General features: G+C 57.7%; 2 protein-coding genes across 2 annotated transcripts in view; one reads left to right on the top strand and one right to left on the bottom strand.

Moving 5' to 3' along the window:
• ABHD12 (abhydrolase domain containing 12, lysophospholipase) overlaps nucleotides 1–15,127 on the top strand; it is an 84,901-nt gene extending 69,774 nt beyond the window's left edge. Inside the window, exons 5-13 of the mRNA XM_045810895.2 lie at nucleotides 2,839–2,869; nucleotides 4,814–4,859; nucleotides 6,995–7,124; nucleotides 8,226–8,263; nucleotides 8,804–8,883; nucleotides 9,856–9,938; nucleotides 12,027–12,105; nucleotides 13,214–13,341; nucleotides 14,447–15,127. Of these exons, the coding sequence (XP_045666851.1) occupies nucleotides 2,839–2,869; nucleotides 4,814–4,859; nucleotides 6,995–7,124; nucleotides 8,226–8,263; nucleotides 8,804–8,883; nucleotides 9,856–9,938; nucleotides 12,027–12,105; nucleotides 13,214–13,341; nucleotides 14,447–14,486 (655 nt within the window). The 3' untranslated portion in view covers nucleotides 14,487–15,127. The remainder of the gene's footprint in view (nucleotides 1–2,838; nucleotides 2,870–4,813; nucleotides 4,860–6,994; nucleotides 7,125–8,225; nucleotides 8,264–8,803; nucleotides 8,884–9,855; nucleotides 9,939–12,026; nucleotides 12,106–13,213; nucleotides 13,342–14,446) is intronic.
• Nucleotides 15,128–17,146: 2,019 nt separating this feature from the next.
• Nucleotides 17,147–22,319, bottom strand: part of PYGB (glycogen phosphorylase B) — a 58,268-nt gene continuing 53,095 nt past the window's right edge. The window contains exons 18-20 of the mRNA XM_045810894.2: nucleotides 21,331–21,465; nucleotides 19,971–20,037; nucleotides 17,147–18,515 (exon numbers count right to left, since the gene is read on the bottom strand). Of these exons, the coding sequence (XP_045666850.1) occupies nucleotides 18,363–18,515; nucleotides 19,971–20,037; nucleotides 21,331–21,465 (355 nt within the window). The 3' untranslated portion in view covers nucleotides 17,147–18,362. The remainder of the gene's footprint in view (nucleotides 18,516–19,970; nucleotides 20,038–21,330; nucleotides 21,466–22,319) is intronic.

Genomic DNA, 22,319 nt, shown 5'->3' with positions numbered 1-22,319 from the left:
GATGTGGGAAGCTGTGTCCAGAAACCCCTTATCTGGGGCTCGCACCCGGGGGGAATGGAGGAGGCTGCGTCTCTGTCACAGTGACCCGGGTCCTCGGCCAGAGTGGGGTGTTTCCTTCTTCCTGACGTAATTTGAAGGGCAAAGGGAGGGCCAGTGATTTAGGGAATAAGATTTCTCAGTGAGTAAGGAGCGGTGGTTCCCCAGAGGGGTCATTGTGACACTTTGGGGCCGCAGTGCCCCTGGGGAATGCTGTCTCCTGTTCACCAGCCGTGTGTGTCATCCCAGTCTGAGGGTCGCAGGCAGACTGGCACCTTCTCACTGGCAGGTATGCCCTTTGGGGGGGAGGCACACTTCCTGGAAAGGGGCAGTGAATTCTGAGAAGGAATCGGGGTGACATCAAAGGAGGGACAGCTGGAAGCAGAGGGAGGCCAGAGGGACCCCAGCTGGGTGCACACAGGTAAACTCATCCATGCAGGTTACCCCACCATGCTGTTGGGTTGGGATGGGTGTGAGTTCTGTCTCTCAGCTGTGTGCCAGCAGTGCCAGTGTGTCCTGCCGGGCTGTTGCCAAGGCACTGACTGTGGCAGGTGAAGCCGTTGCTCAGGTTTATCCCAGATGCTTTTCAAGAGTGGCTTTATGGGCACCTGGGCAGCTCAGTCTGTTAAGCATCTGCCTTCAGCTCAGGTCATGATCTCAGGGTCCTGGGATCGAGTCCTACCTCAGCAGGGAGTCTGCTTCGCCCTTTCCCTCTGCTCCTCCCCCTGCTCGTACACTTGTGCTCTCTCTCTCAAATAAATAAAGTCTTTTTTTTGGAAAAAAAAAAAAGAGTGGCTTTAATGGCATGTCCTTCAGATTCACCGGGAATTGGCTTTTTCTACCCACATGGTTGGCCTTGTTCAGAAGAATCTCTGGGAGAGCAGCATGGGTGAAGGAGGAGGTACATTTTCTGAACAGAGCATTGTCTGAAAACCCCGGGAGGGTCACTGTTGTTGCAGCTTCCTTAGGGCGCATGAGAGAGCCAGCAGGACTGGCAGGAGGCAGGGCTAAGCAGGGCCCGGGTAAGGGTCAGTGTGGCGCCTTGGCTGCTGTGGTGGACCGGGGGTATGTCATTTTATAGGCAGATCCAACAAGGAGACAATTCACAGGCCTTTCGCCGGGGGAGGAGAGAGTAGGGGTGGGGGCAAGCAGACCCTGGTGGTGTCGGGGCCGAGGACTGCACAGTGGACACTGCAGGAAGTCCAGAAAGGGTGGCCCGCGAGGACGGTGTATGAGGCTGCGGAGCACAGCGCTTAGCTGCTGAATCATGCATGCACTTGGTAGTTTGCTTTCTTCTTTGTCTGGGACAAGCTACAGTGGGTTTCTCTTCTGCTTTTCAAAGAGCAAGTGTTTATAACCACTCTGGTAACATCTTCCTATAAATGAGAACATTTTGTAGTTTATTGGGAGTAAGGTTCAGTTTAGCAATGCCAGTCACATGGTAAAAAAGACAAAGTCTGGCTCAACTTCGGGTTTGAAGGAGCACTGTGACTTAGAAAGTGTTATTGTCTTCTCCCCGTCCCCAGAGACAGCATGCATAGACCTGCCAGCGCCCCATGGCCTGGCAGGATTGCAGCGGCCCTGGCTCCCCGCGAGCCAGTCTCCGGCTACTGCTGTGCGCTGTGTCACGTGCTAAACCCCTTTTCTTGTTGCTCGAGGTAGGGAATTTGAACAATCTAGGTAAGAGCCACCGTGAACTTTTCCAGAGATAACTGAAAACATTTTGCGGTATTTCCTTCTAGTCCTGAAACTCATTCCCTTGTATTTCTGTGGCTGCATTGCATTGGTTTTCCTCCGTCTCATTCCTGTCTCAGGGACCCTCCCTGCCCTCCCCACCCCACAGAGAAATGGCCAGGGTGCTCACTATAAGAAAGGAACACTGCTGAGAAGTCTGGAGAGGGTGAGCTCACCCGCTGACATGCTTTCCTTCCTGAGGTGGCCCCATCTCCACTTTGGTGTTTGTCCACAGTAATAGCTGACCAACAGCTGGACAAAGTGAGAAGGGATAGACAGTCCTCGGACAAAGAAGTATAGACACACGGAGCGGTTTCAATGCATGCAAGCCTGTTATCACCTGTAATAAGAAATGCCTGCTACACACTGCTCTGTGGGTGTGGATTTGGGAGATGGGCCACGGCCCGTCTGAAGACGCCTGGGCAGTAATTGTCAGGCTTATGATCACACACACCTTCCACCCGCGGTTCCATGCGTAGGAACGTATCCCACATGTGGAGCACACGTATGCAAAAGGACATCAGCATGGGCTGGCCATGGCAGCAAAACTTAGGTTCACAGCAGGTTGACTGCAAGATAAGGAAGGTGAACCACCGCTAAAAAGAGTTCTGGAAGTTGGCTGGGAATTACTAAGTGAAAAGTGAGAGGCCGTAGAGTGTATGTCGAGTAAAGAAGTGCCTTCACTTCTGCCTACATGCTGGTCACCGAGGAGCTGCAGGGGGGGCTGGATGCTGGGCAGGTGTGGGGGGCTGGCTGTGTATCCTCTGTGTCTTCTGGATTTTGTATTGTGCCCATGTATTATCTAGTCAAAAATAGAAGTAAGGCAATAATTAAGAGATACCCCAAAGTGCTAAGACTCACCCTTGCTTGTCGCGGTACTGCCAGAAACAAGCCCGGAGCCACTATGATGCCCTGCAAGGAGGTCACCTGTCCCCTACTGACCCTCCCTGTATGGATTTGGGGACCAAGTCACCAAGGACCCAGACACTCCAGTACTGACTCTGGGGCCTGCGTTTTTGAGAAGATGTGCTAACACCCACTCTTGTTTCCTTTTCCCTGACGCTCTAGAGGAGGCGACCACCGGGTGGAACTTTACAAGGTAGGTGAAGACGGCACAGTGTGTAGGACCTGCGGAGTGGCGTCTACGGCTGTCTGATGGGGCGGAGCGGTGTACACAGTGAGAGTGACGTACGCGGTGTGTGTCACAGGGAGAGCGGTGTGCGCAGTGTAGGACGTGCGGAGTGGCGCCCACGGCTGTGTGATGGGGCGGAGCGGTGTACACAGTGAGAGTGACGTATGCGGTGTGTGTCACAGGGAGAGCGGTGTGCGCAGTGTAGGACGTGCGGAGTGGCGTCCACGGCTGTCTGATGGGGCAGAGCGGTGTACACAGTGAGAGTGACGTACGCGGTGTGTGTCACAGGGAGAGCGGTGTGCGCAGTGTAGGACGTGCGGAGTGGCGCCCACGGCTGTGTGATGGGGCGGAGCGGTGTACACAGTGAGAGTGACGTACGCGGTGTGTGTCACAGGGAGAGCGGTGTGCGCAGTGTAGGACGTGCGGAGTGGCGTCCACAGGTGTACAATGGGCAGATTGGTATATGCAGGGTCTGGGAAAGGCAGAGCCACATACGTAGTGTGCATGACAGGAGAGTGGTCTCCACAAGGTGTAGGAAGGAAAGCGCATTGCCCAAGTGGTGTTTCCCGCCTGCTCCTCCCAGGAGGCTCGTACAGAGGGAGTCCCTGCAGTGCTTGTGAGAGATGGATCAGCTTGGCCTTTCCAACACTGCCTTCACGGAAGCCTCTGCCATGGAATGCGTCCCTATACCGCTGCCTCCAGTGAGAGCCAGCAAAAGCAGAATGAATGGACTTTGTTGATCATATGCCAGATATTGGCAATTATATAAAGGCATTTGCAATTGTTGTTAAATGCTGTGTTTCTCCTCTAAAACTAATGGAGAGCACCCAGGGCCAAGGAGCCACACTCCTGCCAAGTTGCAGGGTCAGGAGCTCTGCCACACTGAAGTCTCACCTTAGAACCAGATCCAGGCTGACTTGGTAGAGGGACCGGCGGGTTTCCCAGCCAGGCGCTCAGACCCCCACTTCTGCCTGGTTGTCCTCTTTGGAAGCTTGAGCCTTAGAGCCGGACGTGTGCGGTTGCCTCCAGGGACATCTCCCTGGTCCTCCCCTCACAGGGATGGACACCCGTGGTGGCTAACCTGGCAGAGAGGGACAGAAGCAAATTCGAGGGAACACCTGCATCTGTGGGCACTGCTCTGTCCCTCATACACCGAGGCCAGGCGCGGCTGTGGGCTGTGGGAGGGTTTGTTCCTTGATTGAGTTGGATCCGGTCAGGGAGGGGGTGTGCTTGCAGAGGTTTCTGTTCTTAGAAGGCTTCGCACCTGGAGCAAGTGTGGCCCTGCCGGGGGCAGACTCTGCAGGAGGCTTAGGGCTGGAGGGTAGCGGCTGCCACAGGCTGTCCTGGGGCAGGGGAAGGAGAAGGGAGCACACCTCCCTCAGGTGAATTTGGGGGATGTTGGTGGCTGGCCGCTTCCATGTGGCTCGGAGCACACCCCAGGAGGGCTCAGGTGCTGGCCGTGAGTGATCATCTGGTCCAGGAGATCACGTCATCTAGAGGGATTTTGTGTTTAATAATAGAAACATTCAACAAAAGCTTGGAGTCGTCTGAGAAATGCTAGGTTGCAGTAAGGATCCCAGATGCGGTGTCTGACGGTAGTGCCCCTCCTCCTGGGTCTCTGGTTTCAGGGTGTCTGCCCTGGCGGGGGGCTACCTGTGAGCCCATGTGAATGTGGAGGTACCCCCGTGGTCTGAGCACCGGGAGAGCCGTTCTTTCCACGTCCCTAAGACAGAGGGCGTCTGCGTCTCCTGTAGCAGCCGTTGACATGTGGGTTTTATCATGGGGAATGGGCAGTGTGGTAACAGTCTTTATTAAGCTCCCACCGTGTGCAGGCAGAAAGACAGAAATCAGGCTGGGTTTAGTAAGAGGTGTGTGCATTTGTTGCCCAGGTATTTACTTTTCACTTTACAGGTGCTGAGTTCCCTTGGTTACCACGTGGTCACCTTTGACTACAGAGGTGAGTTCTTTTGCAAGTGCGAGTCTGGACCCTCCCACTGCTCCCAGCAAGGTCTGCGGTGCAGGTGTGAGGTGGTGCGAGCAGCTTGCGGTGCCCTGACCCGCAGTGATGGCGAGCGTGGTAGTAAGGTGGTGAGGGGGCAGAGTCCTCCCGTGTGTGTCCTGTGTGCAGACGAGGGGCATCCCTGAGCAACATTTTAAATGTAGAAAATAACGTCTTTTCTTTATTGGACTCAGACTCCCCCAAAGCTGGTCATCAGACACATTTTGTGGGCAGAAGAGCTTGTCTCGTTAAAGTTCTGAAAGCAGGAAAAAGAACTTCTTGCCCCTCAGTATTTTTTCTTTCTTGAATGAACCAGAGGGCTTTGCTGCTGAAGAGATGCAGAACCGGCAGTTACTGTAGGCTGAGAACGGTGCACCTTAGTGAGCCAGGAAGAGCTGCCCTGTGAGGAGCGTGGCCTCCTGTAGTCTCAGCGGCAGAGGGCTGCTTGGCCTGCTTAGCCTGACCTGCTGGGGGAGGGTAGCGGTGTCCATACCCTCAGACTGAGGTGCGGGCGTCTTGTTAGTTTCTTCTTGCTGCTGTAACGATTTGCCACAAACGTGATGTCTTACAGCAGCTCAGATTTATTATCTTGCAGTTCGTGAGGTCACAAGTCCAAAACCTTTAGCCACTGGGTGAAAGTCCAGGTGTTGGCAGGGCCAGCCCCTTCAGGAGGTGCTGCGCGAGAATCCATTTCCTCGCCTTTTCCAGCTGCTCGAAGCTGCACGGCCTCTGGAGTCTGGTCTCTGACCCTGACTTTTGTCTTTCTCTCTTACTTGGCCTGTAGACCGTTGTGATTACTTCGTCCCCACACTGGTAAGCCCGTCCCCGCCCAGGTCGCAGTCCACGGATCAGCGGCCCCATTTCCTTCTGCAGCCTCAGTCCCAATTTAACATATTCACGGGCTCCAGGGATGAGCACACGGACCTCTGGGGAGTGGTGGCTCCGCCTACCGCAGGGATGGTTTTTTCACCGAAGAGTGTTCGCAAGTTCTGGGCTGGGAAAAACTACAGATAAGGATCTGGAAAGCAGTTCACCTGCTTATCCTTTTCTCCGTGCTGGAAAGGGTTTTCTGTGCCTGCAGTGTGCCAGAGACCTCAGGGAGATAGAAAGAGTGGCCGCCGCCTTCTTCACCTGCTTGTGCTTCTGCCAGGAAGTGAAATTCCTCATAGCACTTCCTCTTTCCAGTTCTCATCTAGTCTCTGCATTGCTCAGCCCCATTTCTCCCAGTCTCTGTCTTTCTGTGTCCCTTCCTCCTGTCCACACCCTGAACCTCTCAGGGTGACCTTGTCTCTCACGTAGTCCCTTCCCTAGTCTGGCATCTGGGGTGCCCAGGGGAGGTGGCTTACTGTGCCCACGAACTTGGGTTTTGCTTATGTGGCAGAACTGGCTCTTTTCGAGCCTTGTGGTGCTTTCAGATCATTTGATGATGACTCACTGCTGAGTTGCTGGAAACAACAGTGGCCCTTGCCCTTTCCAGGAGCCTGGGGGGAGGGCCCTGGGGGAAGATGCAGTCTGGGGGCAGAGATGGTGATCTTTCCTCTGTTATTCTAAGAGCCGCTTCCCTTTCTGGGTCAGAGTTGCCTAGAGCCTGGAATCCTGCCCCCGCCCCCAGCCTGACTCCCCACATCTGTCTTTAGCTGGGCTACCGCTGGCCATGGAATCCAAACTGGGCTCAAGGGCCCCCTGGGGATGCTCCTGTCCTGCAGCGGCTCCTGGGCAGGCTGGGGTCTCACTGGCCCTTCACCTTGGGCCAGCTACCAGCAAGCCCTAAGGTTTGGGGAGGTTGCTGTCCCATCTGCCCGCAGGAGCCTGTGGGTCTGCCTGCCCTGTCTGCACAGTTGTTCATCGAGACTTAGATAAGGGTGTGTGGATGGCTGTTTGGGTTCAGGGGTTGTAACTGGCTGAGGAAGTGGGAGAAGCAGCAGGCTTGTCCAGACACCCCTTGCATGGGGTTGTGAATGATGGTGGCAGAGACTTTTGTTGGCCCAGACAAGCCTGGGCTGCCTGTTGAGAAAGACGGGGATGAGCCTGCCCCTCAAGACGTTCTATGGGCTGGGTTTGACTTCTTCCTCTTGCTGCTTCTCCCCCGCCAGGTTGGGGTGACTCGGTAGGAACACCATCGGAGCGAGGCATGACATATGACGCGCTCCATGTTTTTGACTGGATCAAAGCAAGAAGTGGAGACAACCCCCTGTATATCTGGGGTCATTCGCTAGGCACTGGGTGAGTTCACAGCATGGTGGAGTCATGGGGGAGCAGGTCCCATGGGGTGACTTTTCACCAGGTCTCTCCAAGAGTGCCCTGGTGGCTTCTGGTTCCCATGACACCATGAGTCCCGACAAACCTCGTCCCTCATTCCCATGCTGGGGGCAGGGATGAAGTGCCACAGAAGACCACGAAGAGCTTGCACCACTTTAACCGTTCCACCCAAGAAGTGACTTGAGACACACACAGGCAGCTGTGGGGCAGCCGTCTCCCTGTGCAGGGAGGATGGGCACACTTGCGTCTCAGTCCAGGGGTGTGCCTCAGGGAGCTGTCTTCAGAGCAGAGTGAGACCAGGCACTCGGACTTTGCATCTCCTGGCTTTGGAATGCAGGTGCTGACTGGCCAACCTGAGGCCCGGGGTTTTGATCACATGCAAACTAGGGCCGTTTGTAAACAGCTTGGCCACTCAGCCTGTACGACTTCCCAGAGCACTTAGTGGCGGCAGCAGTGCGTGGTTCCCTTCCTACATCTGCCAAGATGGGGGAAGCAGTTTAATATTCCATTTGGGACTGCCTGAATCACTTCTGCTGATGGAAGGTCCAAAGTGTTTCTAAAAGGAGCACTGCTGTCAGCGCCCGGAGTCCCGAGGCCTTCAGCAGCCATCCCTTTTCCAGCGGCCTTTCCTTTGGGTGCAGTGGCTGTGGCCCCTTCCTCCCCTTGCTGCTCACCTGGGACGGTGTGCTACAATTGGGGCGGGGCCTGCGGGCTGGGAAGTGCCGGGAGAGTGGCCGTGTGCCCGCAGAGAGGAGCCCAGGCAGAGCGGGGAGCAGCCCATCTCGCTGCAGCTGTCTGCCTGGGACTGCCCAGTGTGGTCCTGGGACGGCAAAAGGTCTGAGGGCTGTGGTTGGCCTCCTAGCCAGAGGGGGTGGCTGATGGTAGGGGCAGCAGGGCGCAGTCGCAGTCCTGGGGCATCTTTGTCCATGCCCTCCCCCAGCCCCGAACCCCACCAGTCGCTTCACAGATCCCACAGCTTCTCTGGCCACTTTCAAGACTAGAACAGTCTTACCACAAACAACTTTCGTCATCATTCACCTGAACTGTTTCTTTCTGCCTTCTCAGAGTGGCGACAAATCTGGTGCGGCGCCTCTGTGAGCGAGGTAGGGCTTGTGTGGAGGTGTGAGTCCTGGTCGGGGGGGGGCACGGGCTCCTCTTGGTCCCAGGGCTCGGGCGGGGCCGGCGGCATGTCTACGCACACTCGCTGTGCCCCAGGCTCCGCTTGGGTTCTTGGGAGGTGGAGGCTGATGGACAAGCAGCGCAGCCACAGTGCTGGGTGTTGTCTCGGACCCCAGTGTGCTGGACATGGAGGCCGGGGTCTGGGTGAGCCCTCAGCTGCCCCAAGCCTGCATTCCCCATGGACTCCTGAGCAGCTGGCCGAGCCTCGTCAGGGCTGGGCTCTTGACACATGGCTTCAGTGGATGGGGTTCTTGGGAGTAGCTCACAGCCACCTGAGAGTCCCCTGTGCAGCCCCTGGGTGGGCACTTCTACGTACCAAGTGCACGGGAGGGCCTGTGGGGCAAGGCTGGCTGGAGGTGGGGTGCCTGGGGTCCACGGTCCAGTTTTGGGACCAGCCTCTCCCACAGGTGTCCATGGGGGCTTCGTGCCCACCTTACAGCCCCCCGTTTGTTTTATTTATCTAGAGACACCTCCAGATGCTCTTATATTGGAATCTCCATTCACTAATATACGTGAAGAAGCTAAGAGCCATCCATTCTCAGTGGCAAGTACAGATCTTTTTAAAAATTGACTTATTTTTATTATTAAAATAATTACTGTCAAGGTAACTCTTAAGAAAATAAGTGCAAAATAAAAATGAATCCTTGTTTAGCGTGGGGCACTGGCCTGACCACAGAGCTGCCTGGGAATTTTAAAACTCTGCAACCAGGCAGAAGGACGGGTTCACAGCTGGGTTGTCCAAGGACAGCAGGACCCCCCGGAGGCCTTGCCTCTGAGGCATGGTTTGCCTACCTGGCATTGTTGCCCCGTGGGGCTCAGCCCCGGCCGGCGGCAACTGTCCTGGCTGCTCCCGCAGACAGGCAGCCGGTGGGCTCCCCTGCTCCCTGTCCGCATGGAAGGTGCGCCGCAGCCAGGCTCTCCCAGTCGTGTCTCCACGTGACACCCCGGGTGAACCCTGGCGGGGATCCCAGGGTGACTCAGGCCCTCCTTACCTGCCAGGATTGAGGCCTTGGACCCTCCTTTTACAAGCCTGGCCCAGAGGGGGCCTGTGTCCTCTTCTGTCCCACTGCTTCTTGGCTGGCCATATGTTCTGGGGGGCTGGGTCGGCCCCTCACCTGACCTCAGGGTGCTCTGTTGCAGACCGGAGGAATCCTCGATAGTCTTCTTTGATGTTGCTTTACTCCCAAGTCACATGGACCCCTGTTTTCCCAGGGGCAGAAGCCCTCACGTGTGTGAGACGTACTGTTCCCGAGCTGGTCCTGCCCTGCTGCTGTTCCGAGGCGTGGGAGCCCATTTTGTTTGTGGGCAGCCACGCGTGGCCAGTTCTTAATCACCGAGTCTGGTCTGGGCGCAGTGGGGCACCCCAGCACAGCTCTGGTGGGGCCTCAGGTCAGTCTCGTCGGAAGCAGGGGAGACCCTTGGGCACTCAGCACCCTCTGTCTGAACCCTCGACCTCGGCCTTCTCCGTGGCTATTTTAATTGATGCTTCTGCACGTTGTTTCCATGTCGCCTTCAGATTTATCGATACTTCCCTGGGTTTGACTGGTTCTTCCTCGACCCCATTACAAGCAGTGGAATTAAATTTGCAAATGATGAAAAGTGAGTACTGTGGTACAATACCTCATTTTTCAATTTAAAAAAATCACTGAGAACCCCCAGGACTAGTCACCTTAACCAAATAGGATGGATTCTGCATGCTGGGGTTCTTCTCTACCCATCAGACCTTCATAAAGGGCAGGTCAGGCCGAGAGCTGCAGCCGAGGTAAAAGGGGTTTGAAAAGGCCGTGGTAGCATTAAAGCAACAGGAGGACAACACGTCCATGTGGTTGTTTTATTTGGAAACTAGTCTGTCAGAATCAGAACTTTTAACAGGTCCTAGAGCAATAAGGGGAACCATTACTCAAAAAAATGACACTGCCTCTGCCATTTGATTTCTGTTTGATTGTGGAAAGAGGTTACACAGTTTACTATTAAAAATATTTCTAGGGGGCGCCTGGGTGGCACAGTCGTTAAGCGTCTGCCTTCGGCCCAGGGCGTGATCCCAGAGTCCTGGGATCGAGCCCCACATCAGGCTCCTCCGCTGGGAGTCTGCTACTTCCTCTCCCACTCCCCCTGCTTGTGTTCCCTCTCTCGCTGGCTGTCTCTGTCAAATAAATAAATAAAATCTTAAAAAAAAAAAAATTTCTAGGGAGCCTGGGTGGCTCAGTTGGTTAAACATCTGCCTTCAGCTCAGGTCATGATCCCAGGGTCCTGGGATCGAGCCCCATGTCTCCCTGCTCAGTGGGGAGCCTGCTTCTCCCTCTCCCTCTGCTGTTCCCCCTGCTTATGCTGTCTCTCTCTTTCTCTGACAAATAAATAAATAAAATCTTAAAAAATATATATTTCTACTGGGGCACCTGGGTGGCTCAGTCCGTTGAGCAGCTCACTTGTGGTTTCAGTTCAGGTCATGATCTCAGGATCGTGGGATCGAGCCCATGTCGGGTTCCGTGGGGAGTCTGCTTGAAGATTCTCTCCCTCTGCCCCTCCCCCCACTGTCTCTCTCTCTCTCTCTCTCTCTCTCAAATAAATAAATCTTAAAAAAAAATAAATATTCAGTTAACATTTAAAAATCTACAGTCTGAAATAAATGTGGAAAATGGAATATTTTCCCCCTTAATTATTTGTTTTGGTTCTAAAAATAGAGCAAACTAACATTTGAACAGGCATAAGCAAAACAGCTGCTTGTTTATAAATATTGTTTTGGAACTTCAAGAATGATCTGAAAAAAACTGGATTCCAACAACAAGCACCACAGTGAGTGTTGGGCCCCCCGAAGCTGCCTTTTGGCCCGGTTCCCAGCTGGACGTTGAGGGGCTGGCAGTATTGCACCAATGGGAAGTCACGAGCCCCCACCTGGGCAGCTGTAAGGTAACAGCTTGTGAACCAGGCCTTTCTAGAGAGGGTCAGGGTTAGGACATACTACTTACAGTGGAAATCTTGGGAAGATGGGCAGTTCCGCTGTCAAAGTGTGACCCTCAGCGCAGAACCGCTCCTCTCTGGAGGCAGAATGCAGGGAGATGTGCACGTGTGTGCTGCGAGCAGGGCACCGATCGCCAGATGGGCTGCGCGTCCGTAGCCCAGGGCCTGCCCGGTGCCAGGCTTGCTCAGTGAGGGGCGGCCAGGAGACTCCGGGGCCTGTCCAGTCCCATAGCCCATCCATGGTTTGCTGGAGGGTTTGGATCGTGTGAACCTATTGAAAATGTTAATTTATTTGTAAACATTCACGGTGACCTTAAATGTCATTTTCAGTAAAGACAGATTAGAGGGTGTGGGCTTTCTTACCCACACATTTCTAGTGACCTTCATTTGCGGTAAGTTTCTCGGTCCACCTCAGTTACTGGGTTTGTAAATATCATTTTGTAACTTTTAAAGAATAGGTCTAGTGGCAAAAATAATCATTTTCAGTTTCCAGAAAATACACCGGGGCCAGATTTGGTGAATGAATCGAGCTCTAGACCTGACTGAATAGGTGGTGGTGGAAATATCTGAGAGATCAACTCGCAGTTCTCTAGTGAGAAGCCAGTCGAGTTCTGGCTGCTGAGCCAGTGCGGGGTGAAGCCCGCACTAAAGTCAGGTGCCTGCCCCAGGCGGGCCCAGAGGGCCGGTCCTCTGCCTGGGGTCTTGGTCTAGTCCCATGTCCTCCCGCAGTGTGAAGCACATCTCCTGCTCCCTGCTCATCCTGCATGCTGAGGACGACCCGGTCGTGCCCTTCCAGCTTGGCAGAAAGGTGAGTGGCGGGTGCCGGCTCCGGTGCGGGCGGGCGTGGGCAGTCTCCCGCGCAGGCCGGCCCGGGCATCCGCGGATGTGGACGGGGTGCTGCTGCCGCCAGGTGCCCCTTGTGAAGAAGAGAAGGGTGAGGGAGGTCAGCAGCAGGGTTGGGGTGGGGGCCAACCGTCAATGTTTATCCGCAAAGTTAGAGGGTGGCAAGAGGAAATGGAGAAGTAAGCAGATGGCTCCCGGCCTCTGCACAGGGGTCCTGGCCCGACAGAGACTTGGCTACTGGGTACGCAGCCAGGAGGGCTCGCCCCTTGTTGGCTGGAGGAAAAGAACCCTCGAGGAGGAGGGTTCCCCTGGCCCCCAGGCGGGGGTCCCGGTCAGACCGGATGCAGAACCTCTTGTCTGCTCTCTTGCTTTGGGACGGGACTGATGTCAGGAACACCATGCTGTGGTGGGGCCTCCGTGTTTGCTTTTGCTGAGTTTGCTTTGCCTTTGCTGCCGGGAGCAGCATCAGACTTGTAGGTGAGTGGTGTGGGGGATGGCACCATCTGGCGCGGCGACGGTGACGGGCAGGGTCAGCCTAGAGGGGGTGAGGCCCCGGGTGGGCCAGGTCCCCTCCCTCCAGTGAGCCCGGGCACACGGGGCCGCCGAGCAACCTCTGCTCAGCCCTGCAGAGCCCAGCTGTCTCTGGGGTGGGAGGGAGGGGCTGAGCGGGACAGATCGTGAGCCAGGCTGTTGGCGGGCCTTGACCCGGGCACACGGCAAAGTCTGAGCAGACAGCCCAGCCCCAGCCCGTGGGATGAGCCCTCAGGGCTGCTCCGGGCAGCCGGGCCACGCACCACTGCACGGCAGGCGGCTCTTCCCATGAGGCTGCCTCATCCACCTTGCTGCCCCCGAAGAAGGGCCATCTGGGAGAGGCCACAGACGGAGGGTGTCACGTCGGGCCAGGGAGCGCCCGCGCCCCAGCCCTGGCCGTGCAGGCTGCGGGGCAGCAGTGCTGTTGGCGGGCGTCTGGGCTGCTCTACGGAGGCGGCAGCCGCTGACCGGTCTCTGTAGCAGGGAGACCACCGAGCGGGGCTGCCACGTGTGGGTGCTGACCCGTCTCCCCCTCATCCCAGCTCTACAACATCGCCGCTCCATCTCGAAGCTTCCGAGACTTCAAAGTTCAGTTTATACCCTTTCACTCAGACCTCGGCTACAGGCACAAGTATATCTACAAGAGCCCCGAGCTGCCACGGATCCTGAGGTGAGGCGTTCTCCCCTCGCCGTGGGCTTGCCCTGGGTGGTGAGGGCTCAGGCCAGGCACGCGGCAGGCACAGACCCTGACGCTGTGGCGCCAGGAGTCACTTAGAGAGGGCTTGAGGGTTTATCGTCCCTCCCTCCTGAACTGCTCCTGTGATCAAGACAGGGCAGTGACTTCCCTGTGGTGTGGGTGTGCAGGCTGCATCGACACCCACCTCGGGAGCGTCCAGTGCGCGGACATGCACCCCAGCCGCTGCGGGTCAGGCCCCAGTCTCTTCCCACACGCCCGTCAGGTCCTGCCCCAGTGCATATGCACGTGCGAGACTCTGGGCCGGCGCTCCAAAGCCCGTTTGTCCTCAGCTGTGCTCCTGGCCCTGCCGCGGTAGCCATAGTCTGGGGCCAGGACAGCAGCTGGGGCCGTGGCACCCATCCCGTGCCCGGGTGCAGAGCCCAAGCGTGAAGGGGGAGATGGAGGCAAAGGGCAGTTTGGACTGGATGAGGCCTGGCCCCACCTCAGCAGCCCGGGCTTCTGTGCGGGGCGAATCCCATCCCTCAGGCCGGCGCGGCCCGGCCTCCTTGCCTCCCATCCCAGGCACAGGCAGTCCCCTATTTGCTGGCCATGTGGCCTAATGCAGGCTGCCGAGGTGGGGGCCGTGCGACTTTACCTTCCTGGGGTTGCTGAGCCTAGAGGTATTGGAATTGGCCCTCAGTGAGTTTTATGCCGTCACACCTCAGCTTTCCTGTGGCTGCCTCATTTCTTTCGTGGTTTGCCCTTTCCTGCATCAGGGACCTGGGTTGCTGAGCGGGGACTGCGAGCTCATCGCTCTAGGGTTGTGATTTTTCCAGCATAAAAGGAATAGGTCATAGAAAATTTAGCCCAGAGTACAGCTCTAGAGTTTAGAACAAAGAATAGTAGCCCATGACCTCGTCTTTCTTCCTGCGGGGTCGGGATCTGACCGGGCCGATTCCGTTGGTGCCCTGCTTATTAACTCAGGCTTTCTGAGAGGGGGTGGTCCTCCAGGCTCTTTCTCAGCCTCCTTGGGTGGACGGAGGAGGCAAGACCTCTGGTGTGGGCTCAGGGTTTGGCTGACGGCTGTCCTCGTCTCTAGGGAATTCCTGGGCAAGTCAGAACCTGGGCGTCAGCACTGAGTCCTGCTGCCTGAGGGAGCATGAAGACCTCTGCCCTCCCCTTTGCTCCGGACAGCCTGGCACCCTGGAGTCCAGGGTGCCAGCGTCTTCAGTGCCCCCGGAGAGAGGACTCAGATGCCAGCTGGGGCAGGCAGAGGAGGCCCGGCAGACCTGAGGCACCTGCCTTGGGTGGCTGGGAGCATGGATCTTCGTGGAAAACACAGGTTGCAGGCATGGGATCCCCTCTCCCTGTTGTTGCCATTCAACCCGAGCTCTTGTTGGAAAGATAGTGACAGCAGGCCAGCCGCCAGCTGGTCGATCCCACACTTGCTGAGCTGGGCACGGGGGGCCCGGCCAGGGGCAGGAGGTGTGGGGTCTCGGGACCACACTGAGCTTTCCAGCACCACCGGTGAGATCGCGGCGAGATGGGTTCTGTCCTTTCCCGGCACACGCAGAATGGACTCTAGTGGTTCCATCAGCCCCTCCCACCCGGAGCATCCTGCTTGCCTACCTTGGTGGTCCCTGCCTCCCCAGGCGGGCCCCCCACTGCTCACCGCGGGGGAGGTGCCCATGATCTGCACTTCCTCCGCCTTCTGCCCACCTGTCCGCCTAACCTGGCCTTAGACTGAGCATTTATTTAATAAAACCGTGGTGGTGGTCTATCTTCTGTGTTCTCAATGACACCTCCAGCTGCCCCCAGACCATGCTCAGAGCCCAGCCCATGGGAGGAGAGGCAGCTCTGTAAGGCCAGGGATCTTGGGCCTTTCTTTCCTTCTTTCCAGATGTGGAGGCCCATGCAAGAAGGGGTGTTGTCCCAGGGCAAGGTGTGTTCATGGGGGGGTCACTTCTCCAGATGGAACAGAGGGCGTTTTCCTAAAATACAGGCTCCCTTTAACCTCGCGCCATAGCAAGCTTGCTGGATGTTGGTATTGGTTGGCATGCATGCTCTGGGGTTTCACCCACAGACCCCGGGCGAGCCCCTGGCATGAGTCTATGCAAGGCTTTGGGGCACTGGAGTGCGGGGTCTCTAGTTCTGCCCCATGAGCACTGCCTCGTTCACTCACTTGGGAGAGGGGGTTCTTGTGTTCAGCTTTTTGTCAAATCAGTCTCCCCTGTACTTCTGCTGCCCCCACTTGGCACCCTCTAAAGATCCTGCTTCTCATTGGCCCCGGTGCTGGTGAAGGGCCAGATTCTTACAACCCGGCTAAGTAACTTGAGAAGGAGAAGGCGCATGGTTTAATAAGAAAGGGGGTTTCAAGCTGCCCCCACAGAGGACAGTCCTACCCCTGTGGTGCAGGGCACAGAAGCGTGACGCAGAACAGAGGGTGTAAACCCACCTGGGACCCACTTCTCCTGATGGCTGGTCTTGGCCGCTCAGAAATTCCCCGGGCGTACAGAGGGCCTCGTTCGCAGGCCTGCCTGTGCTTCAAGGGCTGTGGCCACTGTGAGAAGCTATGGACAGGTGTCATGCGGACACCTTCTCCTGAGGCACCTTCAAGCTGCCTGCAGTGACCCTCACATCAGGGAAACCATGCCTTTCTTAAGTAGGTGGACACATGAGCACTCTTAAGGGGTCAGTTTATGTCAGCTCATGGCTTCCTTCTGTCGGACGGGTTCCCCTGGCATCAAATCTGGGTGTGCGCACTGCCTGCAAGACACCGCCCCATCCCCGGAGGGAGACATGGCCCCTTTCCGTGCCATGTTCCTGTGTAACTGCTGTGCCCCCTGGGCCCAAAGGGCCCCCCGAGGCTCGGCTTGCTCTTCTGGCTGTGACGGAGGCCAAGTCAGAGCCGCCTTGCCAGCCCCCTCCAGCCAGCACCACTCATGCGGCCTGCTCGCACGCTTGACACCGGTGCCCTGCCTGGGCTGGAGCCTGCATCCTGGCTCGTGTGGTGTGTGTGCGTGCGAGCTGCCTCGATTCTTGGGGGTGAGAGAGGGTGTGAAGTAACCTACAGGCTGCTGACACGCAGACGGAAGAGGAGAAAGCACGGAGGGGCTGGTGAGCCGCTGGGCCGTCGGGTCAGCTGATCAGGTCCAAGTGCCCCACCTGCTGGTCTCTCAGGTTATTAACTAAGCTCAAACTGGGGGTTAGGACAGACGTAACCTCTGCTGATTACAAAACCAGTCCTTGGGGGAAAAAAGGAACAGATCGAGACATGCACAGCTATTAATTCTGCAGTTAATATGCATTTTCTGGAAGCCCGTGTGTCCTGTCGGCTGCTCAGCTCCCCAGACCCAAGACCGCCCCAGCAGGGCGCACACGGTGCTCCGGTGTCCTGCCGTTCTCAGGTTGTTTGGGTAGCAACCCCAGGCTCATGTCCCTCCTGGCTTTGCATTCAGCCTGCAGCTACACAATGTAGGGGGACATGCTCTGGTCTCCAGGGCATCCCATGTCCAAGAGCCAGGGGTGGCTGGCAGAGGACGTGCAAAAGAACCGATGCAATCTGCGCCAACAACGCCAGCAGCCAGATGACAGCTTACGGCAGATTTGAAGGTTCTTTGCGAGCTGGCAGTTGAAGCACACATACTCTTAAGTCCCACTCGCAGCTGGGATGGGAGAGCTTGGTCTCCCTTAATCCCAGAGTGATGGGCCCTTACGAGGGAGGGTCTGAGGCCTGCCTCGGGACCCAGCCCCCGCCCTGCCCGCGGCGCAGAATGAAACACAGGCCAGGTCCACCAAGCACGGGCAGGAAGGTTTAATCGGTTTCTCACACAGGGCAGTAACAGCAAGTGGCACAGTGACGGTCACACACGGCTTAAGAAATGGGGCAGTGGAAGGTGGCAGGGGTGTGACCACAGCCCCAGAATGTGGGCCTCCCCAGCAGACCTCCACAGCTCTGGTGAAGTGCACACGTGAGCAAATCCTCCATGGCCTGAATCTGTGAGCATCAGGACCTGGGGTGCGGGCAGAGCCCGTGGCATCCAGACCCAGCATGCAAGGAGGCAGAGCCCTGGAACGGTGTTTCCCACCCCGTGTCTCCATCAAGCCTGTGGCGAAGCGCGCTGGCCTGCTCCCCGGCTCTCTCCCCGGGGCAGCCGAGAGGGGCTCACCCACCCTTGCCACCAGCATCCTGCCGTCCAGGCAGAGTGGAAAGTGGACTCCCTTCTGGGCCTGCTCAGTCCTTTCCAAGGTGGTCGCACTGGTGGAAACGAAGGGAGAGGGGAGGCGGGCCCCAAGTGTAAGACAGGAGCGGCAGGGGCATTCGGCCTCTCCAGCAAAGGCAGCGCCCCACCCTGGGCACATATTCCAGCATTGCCTCCCCAGCACCAAACTTCAGCAGTGTAACTTTAGTTGCTAAAACAAGAAAAGTCCTCAGCCACTTTCATTTCCCTGGGAAGCTGATTATCCTCTTGAAAAAGCAAATCCAAGCTAACTTTGCATCAGCCAGCCTTGTCCTAGCCAAGGACCCCTAGATGCCAGACACAGGTGTCCCCCCCCCCCCATATCCCCCTCAGTCATCCTAGGGCCCCTTCATCTGATCAGTCTGGAAACCTTGAGCCAGAGCCCCCACGGAGCAGCTGCAGACACTGCGAGGAGGCCGGGAGCCCGCACCGGCAGGCCAGTACGTGTGGTGCAGAAACACACGGTTCCCCAGGCTTCACCACAGTTACCTGCCCGGACCCCAGAATCTAGAGGCTCGAAACTAAACACAAGCTCACTGCGAGGCGCGTGCAAGGTCTCAAAGGAGCCCAGCCGGTGGCTACACCTTCCCCACCTCCTTGGGGCAGGTGAGCTAAAGCTGCGGGGCCGGCTGCCCCAGTCAGTGCTGCAAGCTCTGCTTTCCTGCAGGAAACTGGGGAGCATCTCCCTTTTTGCGCCTTTCCTTCCTTGCCCACCCCAAGCCATCACCACGATCCCCAGGGCCCTCCAGAAACAGCAGGCCATTGCCAGGGCGCCTAATCCCTGGGCAGGTTGGGGGGCGGGATCTGCAGGTCAGAGGGCTCCACGCCCCAGATGTCCCGGGCGTACTCTGTGATGGTCCGGTCACTGGAGAACTTGCCCGAGCAGGCGATGTTCCTGATGACCTTCTTGGTCCACTCCCTGGGGTTCTGCAGAGGAAAGAAGAGTAATCCCGGGTAGCACGCAAGACAGCCTGCACTTGCAGAACTTCAGGACTGTTCCAGACGGGCTCTCAGCCCCTGGGCAGCCTGATGAACAAAGACCAAATTGCAATCAACAGCTCACTGAAATGGGGGCCCTCACTGACCAGAAAAGCTACCAAATGCCTAGATACAGGGGCAAGGAGCCTGAAGAGGCCCTGGGCCTCAAAATGTGTCACGTACTCTGGGGCACAGCCCACCTGACACCACCACCAGGTGAGTACTTGCCAAGTGGATCCAGGGAAGACGGCCAACTGGCCTCCCGTCCACGGCTTCCCCCAGAGCCGGGCAACCACCCCTGGACTGAGCCAGCATCAACAGGAGGCTCCCCGAAAGGGCAGACTCAGTGAGTCCCACGTCAGGGGAGCAAAGGCACTCCCCAGAGCCCTGCCTAGTCACTTAGTTTCCCAGGCCCCCCTGTTCTTTCACGGGTCCCCAAGGGCAGAGAGCTTCCCTAAAGGTGGGGGAAGGGGGCCAGGACCGCGATACATCAGAGACACAAACCCCTCAGGCCTCATCCAAGAACCTGGGGAAGAAGCCATCTGACCCACCACTCTGCAGAGTCACATCACCACAGCCAGAGTCCTTGCCCACGGCCACCCCCATGGGGCACACAGGCTGGGCATCTGGAAAACCCCAGCAAGGGCAGGAGTGGGTACCCAGGGACACCCTCCTTGACCCCCGCAAGCTCAGGCCCTGCGTCTTCCTATGAAGCCCCACATGGACATGCCCACTCCCTCGTGGACACAGGCTGACACACGCTCCACAAAGAAACTGGGATGAGGGGTCCCCCCATGTCCACCTTTGCAAGGAGTGTGGAGCTGGCTGCAGTGGTCTGGCCCTAGAAAGGCTACTCCTTACAGCTACGGGTCCCTCCCTCTACTTTACATGGAAGCCCGCACCTTTCCAAGGAAGCACTCTCGTCCTCATTTTCACACACAGGCTTTCTGTGTGCACACACACGTTATCCTGGCCCTGCACCTGCTCCCCACACCATCCCGGTCACACCCGCGTGGGGGCTCAGACCACAGGGTGGGGCACAGCCCATCGCCTCTGCCGCCCGCAGAAAGGAAACTCCTGTCCTGCTCACATGCGTTCTGTGGCAGCTGCTCAGAGGCTGTGCAGAAACGTGCCAGTGTGGACAGTGGCCTGGCCCCAAGGGGTCACAAGGCACCAACCAGCCTCACCAGGGGACAGCAGAGGGACAACTGAGACGGTCTAAGGGGAAGATGACCGAGAAGCCCTAGACAGCCGTGTCCACGTAGCTCAGCCCACCAAGCCCCCAGCCACCCTGCCCTGGGCCACGAGGTGAACGGCGGCCTCCCCGGACTGGACCTCAAGAGACATCCCCCGGTGCTCCCCTGCCAGGGCCACCCCCCCAGCTCGGGGGCCCTACCACCATACCCGGTACAGCTGGTCCACCTGGGCCTGGCACGCCACGTACGCCTCATAATCTGCAAACACCTTGAACCTGAAACGGGAGAGAGGAGGCTAGGCCACTGGGGCAGGTGGTGAGTCCACGGTCAGGAGACAGGCCACCAGGCCCCGGCCATCCAGGCTTCACGCTTTGGGATGATGGCATCTTCCTAGCCACAGAGTAGGCTCTACGAGCAATACTTTGCCCTGGGCAAACTATTCTACGAAAACCTTGTTTTCAGCCACTTCTTTCAAGCAGTGGTTGTCTACACTGCACCTTCCGCACGCAGCTGGGGCAGAGCGGCCCGGGCCGGGCGGCTTCCTGCCGACTCCGCCGCCCAGGAGAAGGGGCACAGGCCGACAGCGAGGCTCCTCTGGCCATCTGTTCCCGGGCCCCACCAGGCGAGAACTGGTGATCCAGGGAAAGGACGCTGTGGACAACACGCACGGCTGATGAACAGGGAGCTGCGTTTCTGTTCACGGTCGAGTCACATGGATGGTTCGTGAAACTGTGAACCATGTTTCCTTGACCCCAGGCTGGGCCGGGGCCAGGCTCCCCGCCCTCTGCTGTGCGGGGCCGTGATCTGGTCTGACACTAGCTCGCAGCACTCACCGGAGAGCAACACAGGAAACCAACCCAAAGGCAGCTGAGCGGGGGACAGAGGTCAGTCCTCAGCACTGACGGGATTCAGCTCTTACCAATGGGGCGGAGCAAAGAACTGTCACGGGGGTGGGGGGAGGTGTGTGTGTGTGTGTGTGTGTGTGTGTGTGTGTGTGCAAGTGGCAGTGCTGCCCTGTTGTGAATTAGTGAGTCCGTGAACCCTGTGTTGATGTGCTGTAATCAAACGTTAACTACAACGTAATTTGTGTCACAAGTCAATTACACTTTAAACACTTGGGGTCACCACCGACCAGCATCTGCCTCAGCCGGGACTGTGGGACTTTGGCTGTGGAGGCACAGCGCCCCCACCCTGCCTCGCCTCCAGAGGTTGCTGGGCATCCTGCCCACACTCCCATTCTCCCTGGGGAAGACAGGACTCTGGAATCGCCTCCGACCAGCCCCACGCGATACCACCTTCTGCTTGTCATGCCCTTTGGTGGGGGGTCAGGGCTGGGTGGGCCTGGGGCTGGACCGTGAGCCGGGGACCCTCCCCACCAGGGCTCCCCCAGCAGGCGAGCATCTCCAGAGGCCCCCGTAGGGCCTGGCTGCCGGCTCGAGGCTCTGCCTGTGGGCTGGGGTGGGGAGCAAACCTCGGCATGGCCCAGGGTCCCCCCCAAAGTGCAGTCCTCAGCCCAGCAGGAGGAGCCGCGTGTCTGAGCGGCCAGTGGGGAGGACATGGAAACGAACCTGTCGTGGTTCAGCAGCATGTCGACCACGTCCCTGAAGCAGTCTGGGTCCTTGGGGGAGAAGAAGCCGCTGCCGATCTGGTCCACGGCCTGCTTCAGCTCGGGCAGGCGGTCACAGTACTCTCTGGCATCGTACCTGCGGGCAGGCGGGGTGAGCGGCGGGCGCTTGTGTGGCACTCCCTGCTGTGCCACGAGCCCCGGCTCCAGGCCTGCGAGGGCTGGGCTGGCCGCCCGCCACACGCGCTGCCGGACCGCACAGAGGCCGCGATGTGCTGGACGTGCACGTTAATCCCACAGCTCCCCGTTCTCAGAAACGCGATCGCCGGAAGACGCAGGACACACACATGCGTGGCGCCATCCTGCTCCTGTGAAGGCTGCCTGAGGACTTGCCCGCTGCGTGCCGTCTCCACCCCGCTCCCCTGCCCCTAACCGTTGCCCGCCCCCCCCCCCCCGCCGCTTCCCGCCATGACAAAGGAAATGAGGTGTAAACCAGGCACAACCTGACACAAAGGGCACGGCCGTCAGGGAGTCTACGGGGAGGAAGCATGGAGCAGATGCGCCATCCCAGGACACCGGGATGGGGCAGAAGGCCCCAACTGAGGGGCAGGCAGAAAAGGACACGTGGGGGATTGTGCTCTCAGGCTGGTTCGCTCTCAAGCCGTGACTCCTGGGTTTTCGCTCAGCTGGTGCCTGAGGCCTCACCAATTCCCCTGAGAGCTTGTAGGCAATTAGGCAGTACTGTCTTGTCTTTTTCACTGTCGCTCAGAATCAGGCTGGGGCCAGACTCAAGAGCGTCCGAGGTCATGACATATGAGGAAAGGCTGAGAAAGTGTCACAGGCCAGAGGAGACAGGACACCTGCTGTCTAAACACGGGGGCGCCCTGGATGGGATCCTGGGACAGAGAAGGACATTCACGGGAAAACAGTGAAGTAAAGCATGGACTTTAATAAATAACAATGCGCTGCTCTCGGTTAGCTAAGTTTGATACC

This window comes from Ursus americanus, chromosome 22 (genome assembly GCF_024610735.1).
Source record: "Ursus americanus isolate L20-20 chromosome 22, mUrsAme1.1.p, whole genome shotgun sequence".
NCBI lineage: Eukaryota > Metazoa > Chordata > Mammalia > Carnivora > Ursidae > Ursus > Ursus americanus.
This window is presented reverse-complemented; position numbering and strand designations above follow the sequence as displayed.